Source organism: Ostrea edulis, chromosome 3 (genome assembly GCF_947568905.1).
Source record: "Ostrea edulis chromosome 3, xbOstEdul1.1, whole genome shotgun sequence".
NCBI lineage: Eukaryota > Metazoa > Mollusca > Bivalvia > Ostreida > Ostreidae > Ostrea > Ostrea edulis.
Window position 1 is genome coordinate 21,040,475 of NC_079166.1, and position 14,513 is coordinate 21,054,987.

The window sequence follows — 14,513 nt, forward strand, 5'->3', positions numbered from 1 at the left end:
TTTTCTTATTTCCTTCATTATTTTCTGAACTACTTCCTGTGTTATCAAGAAAAATAAACGAATAAACATCCATAATGGTCACTCCTCCATAAAAAAGTTATGAAATTCTTTTAATGGAATTCATGATTTTCCTACGTATTATTAATTAGCTCACTTAAGTGAAATACCGCTTTTTATCAAACAAGCCTTCCTAATTTACAGATCTGATGTGCTGAATTTATTTTGAAACTGTGTCGTATGTGTTTATTGTAATATTGGCGTGTAAAAGTGTGTGACGTATACATGTAAACCCAATGTGATGGGTGTTTAGCTAATTAATAATACGTAATAAGATACGTTTTAACTGAATAATTAAACACATTTTAATAAGTACACGTTCATAGAATTGTTAAATACCATATCAGCAAACCATAAGCATATTTGATAATTTTGGCAAAGTTCCATATGAAAGTTGAATGTCGAATTAGCGAGAAAAAGAAAAAGCTGCTATTTTGTGGTACATCTATGTTCCATAGTGCCTCATCTTTTCACGATACCTGCTGTTTCCTTCATTGAAATATATGTCCATACGTACTCGTATGAAATTATAGCCTAACTATGAGGTTTGGTGATATTGGAACGCAGTTTGCAGTTCACTATTCGCTATTCAAAAGTGAACTGCATTCTAAAACGCAGTTCGCAATTCAAATTTCTATATGCATAAACAGAACACTGTGAAGAAATAGTGGTGGTATTATCTCTAGTTACAGAGATCCGCCCCTCCAACTTTTATGCATAACGCATTACACTTAGTGAATAAACATCGGGCTCGGAATCATCGAAGACCTCTACCCTAGGGACAATCTCTACCCAGAGTTATCGTTCCCGCTACGCTCCACTAATCTCTACCCAGAGTTATCGTTCCCGCTACGCTCCACTAATACCTCTGTCAACGTCTAAAAATCATATCAAAACGTACTAAAACTAACTTAGCATATCAAACTGTAATGATCATATCTAAACAAATCAAACACTTGTCTGAATTTTATAAACGCAGAAGCTGGTAAATATGTGACACCTGAGGGAATTAAAAGGTTTTATATAAATATTCATTCATCCAATAATACTAGAATAATCATGGAATTCGTTGTTTTTGTGAACTTACTGTAAGATTTTAAGCTTAACACTAAAACTTGTAAAATCATACTTTATAATGCAATAGGTAGAAATAAGTTTTGCCAAGAATCTTGACATTCAGACGTTGACAGAGGTGTTGTAGCGCAGGTACTAGTGGTCCCCTCCCACCACTGTGAAGGGATGGTGATGGTACTCTCTCTCTCTCTAGTTACGAGGATTCGCCCTCAAATTTTTATGCATAATCCATTTCACTTAGTGAAAAAACATTGGGCTCGGAATCATCGAAGACCCTTACCCGGGGGACGGAAATTTTTGGGGTAGGGTATTAGTGGTCCTCTCCCACCACTGTGAATAAATGGTAATGGTACTCTCACTCTCGTTACGGAGATTCGCCCCTACAGCTTTTATGTATAACAAATAACATTTAGTAAATAAACAACGGGAGTAGTATAACCCGACTAGATAGACGGGTCAACTGAGTGCAGTTTTGAGTGCGGGCCGATACAGGGGTTCAGCGGAGTGCAGTTTTGAGTGTAGTTTGGAGGAATGCGGGACGTTTCGACCCAAGGGACGTTTCGACTTCGGACGTTTCGACCTCAGGGACGTTTCGACCACAAGACGTTTCGACCTCAAGACGTTTCGACCCAATAATATATTGGTCGAAACGTCTCACCTAATTTTTTAAATTGATATAACTGGGATTGTTTTATGTGTAATTGATTTTGGAATGTCAGTATTATGTATCTATGATGTTAAATAAATATATTTCAATGTTTGCCACTTGCGTTGTTAGTTATGGGGATTTTGATTTACATAATGATTTTTGTAAAGTTTGAAAACAAATGCTTATTTCTTCATTGGAATTCATTATTATAATAATTAATTGTCGCTGTGACTACAAAGAGCCGCGTGCGGGATAACTGTGATCAAACGTGACAAAATTGGCGCTAATTGGTGGACTCGAAAGCGAAGCCTTTAAAAAATAATTAAGAGGCGGTGTTTGGCGTGGAGACGATAATGATGAGATCAATGTATACACATCCACATACATATGAAAGTCACCCCAAACAACCTTCGTTACACCCATAGTGTTTGACGATTCGAGATGTCTGGTAAGTTGAATTCATACTATTCTACTAAACACTTGTTTTCACATAAGCGTGAGATTTCCTCATTAAAAATAGGCTAAAACCGTCAGACGAAAAGCAACACAATTATCATCTATTGGATGGATACATATCTAGGGAATATATTCCCAAGTTTTCTGCAGCATTGCTTTAAAAATACTCTTGTTTTGAATTCAAACCCAATGTAATTTACGAGTCTTTGACACATACATGTACATTTTGTCCGTATAAATGAAGTATATAACTATATGTGGATTTGTCCGTATAAATGAAGTATATAACTATATGTGGAATAATTAATAAAATAATGAAATTAGCTAAAAAACCTCTTTTAGAAAGAAATAAACTGATTCATTGAATTTATCATAGTGCAATAAATTAAATAAACTCAGTGTCCAATACGCAAGTTCTAGTAATCTTCGAGACAAATATTGTAATATACGAGACTGGATCTGTAATTTTTTTTTGAGACGTTATTTACTCTAGTTATAACAACTAATGTGTTTCTGAATTCTGTCAAAACTTTACTTAAAACTACTAAAATTCGATTATATCTTCTTTCATTTTACATACATCGAATTTTAGCAGTTTTAATTAAACTTTCACGGAATTTAAAAAAAAGCTGTTATAAAAAGAGTACAAACCCCCTGCCCTTTCTGCTTCCATATTTATCTTCCCAAGCTACGCCGCTGATATATATATTTACACAAGATCACACATTTTTGAATGGTGATATTGTGTTAGTTTTTCTATCAATACGTATTTCTGATACGAAATTATGCTGCCAGAATATTTAAAACATAAATGGAAACAAAGTATTGAGGTATATGTGGCTAGAAAACAGATAGCTTCACGACATTAGCAATCTAAATGCGCAATAAATGACAAAATTAGAGTAAGCATCATTAAGTTTTATATTGTTCAATAACTTATTGTATTTTAATGAAATAAAGTTGGCTACTAGTAACCATCTACTAGTAACTGGCTACTTAAAATGAGAAAAGTTGGCTACTAGTAGCCAGCTACTTGAACCAGGAAAAGTTAGCTACTAGTAGCCAGCTACTAAAAGTAAGAAAAGTTAGCTACATGTACTAGTAGCTAAACACTACTACAAAATATAAGAGTTACAATTACTGATAGCCAGCTACCAGATAAAGGTACAGTTGTACAATGAAATGTGAATACCTTAAAACTCTGTGTTTACATTTAACTAACTTACAACGATACGATAGCTGACTTCTTTAAGGGTGATATATGAAAATTGAGGGCATATCAAGATACCTAATATCACTTCACTTCACGTGGATAGTTGTAAATTAATCAGATATCTATTACAAACGCAGATTTCGTTAAGATTTTTTCGAAAAACTTGAAATTTCATGTTACTTAAGTGTGATATCTGAGACGTTGCGTTGGTGTAAATTTTGGTAACTTCAAAATAACGTTAAAACGCAACGTCAGAACATAGATATAATATAATTTATAGTTTGACAGTTGAGACTAACGCAGCATAGAATTAATTAGATATTTTCCCTGAGACATTAGAAACGAATAAGGTTCGTCGCCCTTAAATTTATGTTTGTTTTCTTGCAGATAACTGTGTAGTTTGTGATTCGCTGGTACGTCCACGACAAGAGGCATTAGTATGCGATACATGCAGTAGATGGCAGCACAGGACCTGCAAATCTGGTAAAGATTTATCATCTTACAATCCTAAAACTCACATTAGTCTACGTGTTCCCACCAAGTAAAATCTTATCTCCATCACTGACTACAACTATTACAATTTCAATATATGTTTATAAATCATTTTATTTACAGGTCTGACGAGACAAGAGTACAGAGATCTAATTAGAAGCCGGGTGGATTTTCCATTTCAATGCACCACATGCAGAGAGGATGGAGAGGAGGAAAACATCAGTGGGGTACTTATGATATATATATTGTAAAATAAGTTCAGCTCCGTAAAAAAATTACCATTTGTAAAAGAGGATTGAAAAAAGGATTAATATCAGAAAATTATTTTAGCCCATGGATGTGTCGAGGGAGGTGCTGCAGTCCACAGCAGTAGAGGAGATGCCACCCCGGCTCGTTATTCCAGTACCACCGATTCTGGATCATTCTGAGGTTTTTATGAATTATTGATTGATATGTGATTTTTTTAGTATATCAAACAATTTTATATTTTTTATTTCCTTGTATGTTTTGTTAAAAATATTTTTTATATTTTCATAGAATGGAGAGGACGTGTTTTGTCCTGCTGAGGTCTGCGAGTCCTTCGACATCTCCCACAGGCGGGGAATTGAAGAAGAAGACGTCGAGCCTGTTGAGGGGTATGATTTAAAAATAAAATTTGATGCACTGAGTGTAAATATAATGTTCAGTACTTCAAGCTACTGTTCATTAAATTCTGGATGTGTCAAGACACAATATTTGTTAACACTGTCTATTATTTAACTTTTTATCACAGGACCCTACAGGAGGTGGCTGACGACACTGTCCTCGATGAACGTGTGGTCCAGTTTGAGGTCCTGGAGAAAGGAAGCAAGCGGGGTGGTAGACTACTGGTGGCATCAGATGGCTTCACCTACAGCGTTAAGGTAATAATGTTTGCTTTTTATAAACCACAGCATTGATAATATGCATGTATAACTTGATACACAAGTATGACTTTGTATAACTTGTACCACGTGTGCAACAAACTAGACCTGCCACATCCAAATATTTCAGCAAGGTAATAATGTGCTTTCATTTTTTTTTTACTTCAGAGAAACAACAAAGAGACGACGATGTGGAGATGTAGCATTAGATCTCAAAAGATGCTGTGTCCCGCCACTGTCCTTCAGCGAGGCAACGACTTCAATCGTGGACCAGTACAGCACTGCCACCTGGGGACTTAAAGCTGCCATTCTTGAAGAAAGTCTCTGCCCTGGTATAGCTGCTGTATATTTAGTTCATAATTCTAAATTTTCATAATAACTGGTTTTTACATTTTATTTTTATGATGTTCATTTCAAGTTTTCGATATGATTTTATTATTTCAGGTGTTCATGGCTCTCCTGGAGAATGTGCGACAACCTGCGGTGGAGATGATCACTGCAGATTTTGAAGCAGGTATGAAATTTGTGTAGCAAAGAAAAAATTACGACTATATGACATTTGCATACATTAAAATAAATAACCTACCGATTTGATTATTTGTAATAAAATATTATTTCAGGAATCTGGCAGGCTGTCAGGGACGTCTTCCCGAACGTGACCTTAAAGGGGTGTGTGTTTCATTGGACGAAGGCCATATGGACCCGCATCCAGAACCTCGGGCTCGTGACCACCTTCAGAGAGAGGGAAGCATCCCACACATTCATGAAACAGCTGATGGCCTTGCCTTTCTTGCCTTGGAATCATATTGTGGACGTGTTCCGGGTGCTGAGGGAGAAGTGCCCACCCCACCTTCAGGAACTGGTGCAGTACATCAACCGGCAATGGATGGAAAACGCCACCTTCCCTATCCGTTCGTGGAGCATATTTGAGTTCACGATAAGGACGAACAACGATGTTGAAGGTACGTGTGTATTAAATCAAATTGCTATGATAAATTACATACACGTATCATATTGATTGATTGTATCTTGCTCGAATGTGGGACGAAAGGCCGGGATTCTTGAATCCCGGCAACGACATACCTTAGTCGAAAATATGAATGAAGGTTTTTAAACCTCTCTTATATATTTTCTAATTCCCTTTTCAGGTTGGCATCGTCGCATGAATGGAAAGGCTAACGGGTTAGCCCTCCCGTTGTACCAGCTTGTGCCCCTATGTGCCATCTGTTTTCTAATAAAAATAGGCAAACCTTAGTTGATTTATATGAGGGTACCGATGCGTTATATTTATCAGTCAGTGTGATGGTGATATAGAGTCCTCCGGGCGCAGGCTCCATTAAAAGACGAACAATTCGTGGAAAAACATATCCATACCCATTTCATGATAATAGCATAGTTTGGACTCCCAATCTTTCCAACATTCCCGCCATAGATGCCTTTGATTGTTGATGTGACATCGTTTCTTCAGAACTACTGTGATACAATGTCGCACAGGCATTACCGCGTCATTGACTAGAATGTTTGTCCCGAAAAGCTCGCAAGATTTGTACCGTTTTCATTTTTAAAAATATTTTTGTGGTGGGTCTGGTTAGTTTTTTTTTTTAATTAGATGGGTCATTGTAAAATGAGTTTATCAATTTGATGGGTCATGGGGTAATTTTTTTATTTTTTTTTATGGGTGCTTGGTATATACAAAAGGTACACATCTAACCTTATACATATGTAAATAATCAACAAGATCGGAACACGGATGCTTGGGTCATAATATATGAATACACATGTAACAATTTTTTATAATATCACCCGTTGTCAAGTAATGTTACCCGTTGCTAGATACTATCACCCTGGAGCGCATGCTCTCTGTTCTCAGAGGGTAACAATATGGGTTTTTTTCTAATGCTTCTCGACCAATCAGATTCGAGTATTTTACATGAAAGTATAGTAAAAAAAAGTTATTATGAAGACTTTGATTTCACAAAATCTAATGTAACCAAAACAAAACCTTATGTTTATTAGAGTTTTATTAAAAAAAAAAACCTAAGCCGTGTCAATGGAATCTATATTTTTCTTATAATTAGTATAGAACTTTCAACTTGGTGTAGAAACAAAACCATGTATGTAGCATGTATTACAAAATATCAATATCTGAATTAATGTTAAGGGTGTTTGCCTTGTGAGAGAGGTAAAAGCAAAGGAAGCACAAGATAATCTGCATATTCGTTATTCAGATATTATTATTTATTATTCAAATTTAATATTACCTCATCCTTCTGCTGTTTACATATCCTCATAATACAAAAGCTCAGAAATCTATTCCTTGAGTGCTGATGCAGAAATGACTGCAGAGCACAGTATTTAGAACACTGAAACTGGGGCTGCTATAATTAAATCTTCCTTTTTTTTTTCAGGCTAATATGTGTTTTGTTGACATTGATGAGAAAACTGTAGATGTTCCAGAAGATTTACCTCCCTTTCCACATCACCAGGAACTCAAAGAAGAACTTGTAAGAGCCATCAACTTATACAAAGTATCTTTGGGTAAAGATAGCAGCAAAATACCCAGTCCCAAAAAGTCTAGCAGCAATAAGGAGGAAACCTCAATTATCCGCAATGAGAGCTGGACCAACATGCCAGATAAGATGGAACGTTTAAAACAGAATGAAGCATTTGCAAAAATATCAGCCATTGCTAAGAAAACCGGTGTATGGACCTCCATTGAAGAATTTTCAGACAATTCCGAAAAAGAAAAAGACCCAGAAGTCAAGGACTCATCATCGATGGGTCAACGACAAATCGATCATCTGAAGTTCAACAACATGATAAGAGAGATATTCCTGAATCATTTTCTGCATTTATTCAGTTCCTACGAGACTTTTGTAATCCAACCAACCCAAGACATGGAATCATGGTTGACGAATCGGGAAACCATGCTGAATTTTGACAAGGCAGCCTTCTTAAGTGACCAACCAGAAGGGTATCTACCATTCATGTCGTCTTTCACGGAAACACAAATGTTTGCCACGCTCATTGATAACAAGATTCTGTCTCACTTTGATGAAATCGATCCCAGTTTGAGGGTTTTTGACTCGAGATTAAAAATACTCAGGGAAAGGCTCGGGGAACACATTACTCACACATACGGGCCGTGTGCTACAGTAGAAGATACAGGTTTGTATTATAAAATGTTCTGAAAGATAACTCCACTTTAAAACTGATCACAACTGCCTAGAATGCTTGTTCGAAATTTATATTTTGTTAAAGATTTCCATGTAGTGGACTGAATTTGAATCAGGTCAAGGTCATGGGGAAATATTTTTGCTGTATTTCAGTTGCTTTTCCTAGTAACATGTATTTAGGTATGTTTCTTGTGTGAATGAAAAGGTTAATTTTTACCCCATATTATTTTGGAAAGATGCATTGAAGGATTTTGCCCAGTTTGAAATTGATTCCAAACTATTTACTAATACTCTAAAGTAAATGATTATAACTTTAAATTTGACCAGTTTTGACTTGCCCATTCAAATTGAGGGTGAAAATGACATGGAGAATACTGTATTACACAGTAGTCTTGATGATAGTAAGGCATTAAGATACTTGAGAAAAAGATTTCGTTTTTAAAAATACATGAGGACATGAACTGCAATGCTTGATGCCGGCCTACTTCATGAAAAGTATGCTGGCTTGAAACATTATAGTTCATACCCTTATGTATTTTCAAAAATGAAACCTTATCTTTATATTTACATTCTACTTTCATTTCCTTCAGGATTTCCATGTGTTAAAATAAACATGCTATATTTATCAAGATTTATTCGTACATTGTTCACATCTATGGGGAAATGGTCATCATTATAATAGTTGGTAAAAATATCAAAGGCAAAAACATTGGAATTATATTGATTTATGAAGCTACATGTACATGGTTCACTTTGTTCTAGAAAACATGCTAGAGAAGAGGGTTGTGTACATTGATCATGTCTCCCCACGGCCCCATACCTTGGAAAACCTAACTAATCCCGCTACCATGGAGACAGGCTTCTTTCCAGAGATTCAAAGGGAGGTCATGAATGTGGAGACAAGTCAGCAGTCGTAAGTTTCCAAGGCAACAGTAAACATAGTAAAGTTGACTAAGTGAAATTTGAGTCCATGAGAATTTCAGTTGCTTCCCTCAGGACCCAGCTGCACAAAGGTTAGTTAGCTTTAACTGAGAGTTAACTTGCCATTAACTTGAACATTTATATAGTGTTAATTTGAAGTTAACTGTCAGTTAAACTTAACAGACTTTTCTGCAACTGACCCCTGGAGTTTAATGTGACTGTAAAATTAGGAAATAAGTATCTTCTCATTTATTACTTGGCACTGCTGATTTATTAGTCACAAATTGAGTGGGTTTTTTTTCTTTTAGAACCAAAAGGGAAAGCGCTATGTGGAGAAGAAAGGACAGGACGCTGCAACATTCTGAACATATTCAGCTGAATTCAGAACAGAGAGAGGTACAGCCTCTTTAGCTGTACAGTTTGTTACTTAAGTTTACAGTATTCTGAACATATTCAGCTGAATTCAGAACAGAGAGAGATATAGTCTCTTTAGCTGTACAGTTTGTTACTTAAGTTTACAGTATTCTGAACATATTCAGCTGAATTCAAAACAGAGAGAGGTACAGTCTCTTTAGCTGTACAGTTTGTTACTTAAGTTTACAGTATTCTGAACATATTCAGTTGGATTGGTGCACCATGACCTACTTTAGAGCTAAAAGTAGGTCAAACAGTTTTCCAGATTTCTTTTGCATTATGGATACAGATATTGCCCTGAAATGTAGGCAGTTCTCCCACAAGAAGCATAAGAGTGAATTTGCATTTCAGCTGGATTGGTACACCATGACCTACTTTAGGGCTAAAAGTAGGTCAAACTGTTTTCCAGATTTCTTTTCGTTAAGGATACAGGTATTGCCCTGAAATGTAGATACAATCTTCCTCTCAGAGAAATAAAGATTCAATTTGCATTTTAGCTGGATTGGTGCACCGTGACCTACTTTAGGGCTAAAAGTAGGTCAGGTAGTTTCCTTAACTTTTTCTCATATTGTACTGAAATTTTGTCATCACTGTCCAACTGGTGTATGATGTACTGTACTGTGTGCAGTACTTTTGTTATTATGTTTACGGTGCTACCATTGGGGTGAGCACAACCAGTGTATACATTTATGTATAGATTTATCCATAACAGGCACGTAGAATCAGAATATTCCGAATTTATACGAATGTGTACGGACGGCTGCCAAACATCTTAGCATCTTGCACCACAACTTTAGATATTTGATCCGCCTATTCATTTAACGTACTATAACATACCATTATTGATATGCTTTAGAAGGTTTGAAGAAAAAGAATTTCCATGTATATTTTAACAAAAAATCAGAGTTTTAAACATAAATTGTAAATTGATTTAATATATTTTAAATACGACAGAGACTTTGATTCAAATGTATATTCAAATAAATATGGATAAGGCTTAGTCTATGCTGAAATGATTATTTGCTGCATCCTTTACAGAAATATATTCAGGACGTTCGCCTAAAGCACGTGAGACAACCCAAACTGACAGAACTGTCCGCTGCGGGAATGATGCAGACCAACTGGAAATTTGTAGAAACACTGCTTCAGGAAATCAAAAACGAGGTGGGGTTTCTGTAAAGTATTTTAAAATACATTATGTGTGTGTCGACACAAATGAACTTGTGCAGTTTGTCAGGTAGTGTATGTGTAATTTTCAAGATTTAAGAACATCTATAATCTTAAGGGGGGATAGCACTCCAGAGAAATCTGATAAGGATGGAAAGTGGAGGATCTGTACTGTAACAATAGTTTGAAATTGAAAACTTTCAAATCAACCTTGTTTAATAAAAGTGCAGTTTTAGTGTAAAGTAATCTGAAAAATAATTCGAATCCCTGCTAAACTTGAACCCATGATCTACAGATCAGAAGTTGACACATTAATTTACAGAGTTACCCAGCTATGCGATTAGATTTAATGGAATATACAAGTATTGCTGATATTTTTGTTTATGTTTCAATAGGAAGTCAAGCCATTATGACAATGTGTTATTCCTTCTTAGATTATTTTTAAAGGAATCAAATTTGATAACATCCAGTTTTAAAAGTTATTTATGAATCTGATATCATGCATGTATTGATTCTTTCGTGAATTTTCACCACAGTTAATGTACCCAGAGATAAACATGTTTGTGTTTCTAGAAATGTTGCTCTTCTTTTGTACAGACCAAGCGTATGCTGGTGGAGAAAATGGGACACGAAGCAATAGAATTAGGTCACGGGGACGCCAACATTAATGGTGTGGAGGAAAACACGATGATCGTTAGTCTGTGTGACATGTTGGAGAGAATCTGGTCCCATGGTCTGCAGTCCAAAAAGGTGGGTAAGAAGAGTCTAGTCTCATGGCCTAAAGCACCCCCACCCCTCAAATAGGTAAAGAGAAACTGGTTTCATGGTTTGCAGTCCAAAAAGGTAGGGTAAGGAGAATCTGGTCACATGACCTGCAGTCCAAAAAGGAAGAGTAAGGAGAAACTAGTGTTTTGGTTTGCAGTCGTAAAGGTAATCTAAGATAAGATAGGAAAAGGTTGACAGCATGGTTAATAAATAAACATAGTTAGACAAACTTTCATGATTGATTGATGTTTTCCGCCACACTCAACAATTTTTCAGTTATGTGGTGGCGCCCAGTTTTTATTGTTGAAAGAAAGAACCCAGATACAATGTACCTGGGAAGAGACCACCGACCTTCCGAAAGTAAACTGGGAAACTTCCTCACTTACTGGCGTGAGTGGGATTCAAACTTTCGCGATGATCAATACTTTAGTAGTAAGAAAACGGACTGACTTTATTTCGGCAATAGACAAAGAATTCTTCACATGACAGAATCTGTTCAAAAATTCTACAATACATGTACATTACTGTGCATTTTGATGTAGGTTATCTCTAAGCTTCTTTAACGTAATATGACAGGCAGCTTTCAGTTCCTCAAATTATTATCAAAACCTACAAGATCTACAAGTACATGTACATGTTTTATGTACAGTTAAACCTCGTTATCTGAAATAAGATGGTGCCGAGAAAAAAACTTTGAGATATCCAAGGGTTCAAGAAATACATAAAGAAAATGTAGTTCAGACTTCTAACTCATTTCAACATATCCATAGTGATTTTCCAACAGTATTTATAAATAAGCTGAAGATACATGTATATGACTGCACTTTTTCAATGAACCTTTACATCTTGATTTGTCAGATTTGTAATGCAAATTCAACATATAATGACATTTCCTCTTGTATGACATAAATCGGGCATCTAAAATTCAGACCTAAAGGCTGTAAAATATTCTCTCTTCTCGAAGCCATAATCCATACTCCGAATTGGTACTCATACTGAACAGTTATACATGAATTGGAGTGAAATATGGAGTAGGAGTATGGTTTAGAGTACTGGGTACAAGTCTGAGTAGAGAGTATGTATTCAGAAAGTTTTATAACCTACAGGCCAGTTGACACTCCAACTTTATATACTAAAGTAAAACACGGTTACAGCGAACACTCTCATAATGAATTCACATTTACAGTAAAACACAGTTACAGCGAACACACTCATAATGAATTCACATTTACAGCGAACACTCTCATAATGAATTCACATTTACAGTAAAACACAGTTACAGCGAACACACTCATAATGAATTCACATTTACAGTGAACACACTTATAATGAATTCACATTTACAGTAAAACACGGTTACAGTGAACACACTCATAATGAATTCACATTTACAGTGAACACACTTATAATGAATTCACATTTACAGTAAAATGCGGTTGCAGTGAACATACTCATAATGAATTCACACTTACAGTAGAACACAGTTACAGCAAACACCTATTTACTCATAATTAATATTTCTTGATGAACATTAATTATACATAATTACACAACGTTTTCAACAAGAGTTGATACTTTCTGTTTAGCATAAAATCGATGTCTGTGTAAATGATATTCTAACAATCCATAACTATCAATCATACCCATTCCTAAGCATAAACTACTGTATTATGTTTGATGTAATGGTATGCAAAATGTACTTCTAATATTGTGTGACTATCTACATGAAAAAGCCAAAACCGTCTCCCTTTCGAGGAGGTTTACGCGGCAAGCATCAAAAGATTGCACGGACACCTCGAGCGCCAGATTAGGTAGATAAGGTATATACATGTACAAGGACTAGTAACTAAATGTCCATCAATTTCTAGCATCCAATGTGAAGCTTAATTTCTCCTGATTGACACGGCTTCACAGACCAGGTAAATTTGAAGGTGGTGCTTATTTTCTCAGTCTTTAAGCATTCTTAGAAATCAAGTTCATACAAAATGACACAAAACCTGACATACAAGTATATGTGAATGTTAGATGTTGCTTTCAGGGAAAATCGGCCCTGTGGTCCCACCTACTGAGCTACCTAGAGCTTCAAGACTGTAACTATGGAAACCAGTGCCTTGACAGTAACAGACTGGCTCCACCAGGTAATGATCCCCCACATAAAATTATTACAAGAAATCATCTAATGTTGGAAATTGTCTTGCTAACTACTGTAGATTCCTAAATATACGTGCGGAATTTATTATCGCGTAACTTTCCCTTTTATTTTTCTGTTGTTAGAATACATGCAAAAACTCCTGATTTAATAGACCACAGGTGAATTCATGTTCACGCAATTTGACGTATACGAATCATTTTGCCATATTGAATACTTGCATGAAACTAGGAATCTACAGAAATCATCATGATAATTTTTTTTCCTGGAAACATTTGAAATTTACATACATATGCACTGCCCACCAAAAATTAGTGCACACATAAAGGAGTGTTTCTCTATCTATAGCCATGCATCAGTTTGTCCAAACATTTAAACACTACATGCATAAACATATAGATCTGTCTCTGATTCCATTGAAATGTTTTCAACAGAAAGTTTGTGATGGAGATGTGAAAACTTTCAGGTAATAGTTTGTTCAATGCAAGCACAACATACTTTGAATGAAAACTGAAGTCATTATTTTAATATTCACATCTTGAAGGATTTTAAACACCACAATTGCATAAAGCTTTTTTTAAAAATAGATAATTTGGATTATCTGAGTTAATATTTATTTTGGTGGGCAGTATGTTAGTTAGGCTTTGTAAGGCTTTGTTAGTTAACGATGATACAGAATTGTTTACATACAATGTTTTAGTTAGGCTTTGTAAGGCTTTGTTAGTTAACGATGATACAGAATTGTTTACATACAATGTTTTAGTTAGGCTTTGTAAGGCTTTGTTAGTTAACGATGATACAGAATTGTTTACATACAATGTTTTAGTTAGGCTTTGTAAGGGTTTGTTAGTTAACGATGATACAGAATTGTTTGTAAACACAGTGTAAAGTAGCTGATTTTGTGTTTTAGCGTCACGTTTTGCGATACGTAAGAGAACGAGACTAGACTATACCTCACTTAGATCGTTGTACTTATGTCTATGCAGCAGTAAGTAAAATTTAGCGTTCTAATGTTTTCCTTGTTTTACTGCTGCAGTCTTGACCATCTTGCCCATTTTGTTCATTTTTCAAGTGTTCT

At 35.6% G+C, this 14,513-nt stretch overlaps 1 protein-coding gene across 1 annotated transcript in view; it reads left to right on the forward strand.

Moving 5' to 3' along the window:
* Positions 1-14,513, forward strand: part of LOC125675226 (DENN domain-containing protein 5B-like) — a 106,635-nt gene that overhangs the window by 78,207 nt on the left and 13,915 nt on the right. The window contains 7 exon segments of the mRNA XM_056157738.1: positions 7,252-8,011; positions 8,782-8,932; positions 9,249-9,336; positions 10,393-10,518; positions 11,119-11,271; positions 13,325-13,424; positions 14,346-14,423. Coding sequence (XP_056013713.1) covers positions 7,252-8,011; positions 8,782-8,932; positions 9,249-9,336; positions 10,393-10,518; positions 11,119-11,271; positions 13,325-13,424; positions 14,346-14,423 — 1,456 coding nt within the window.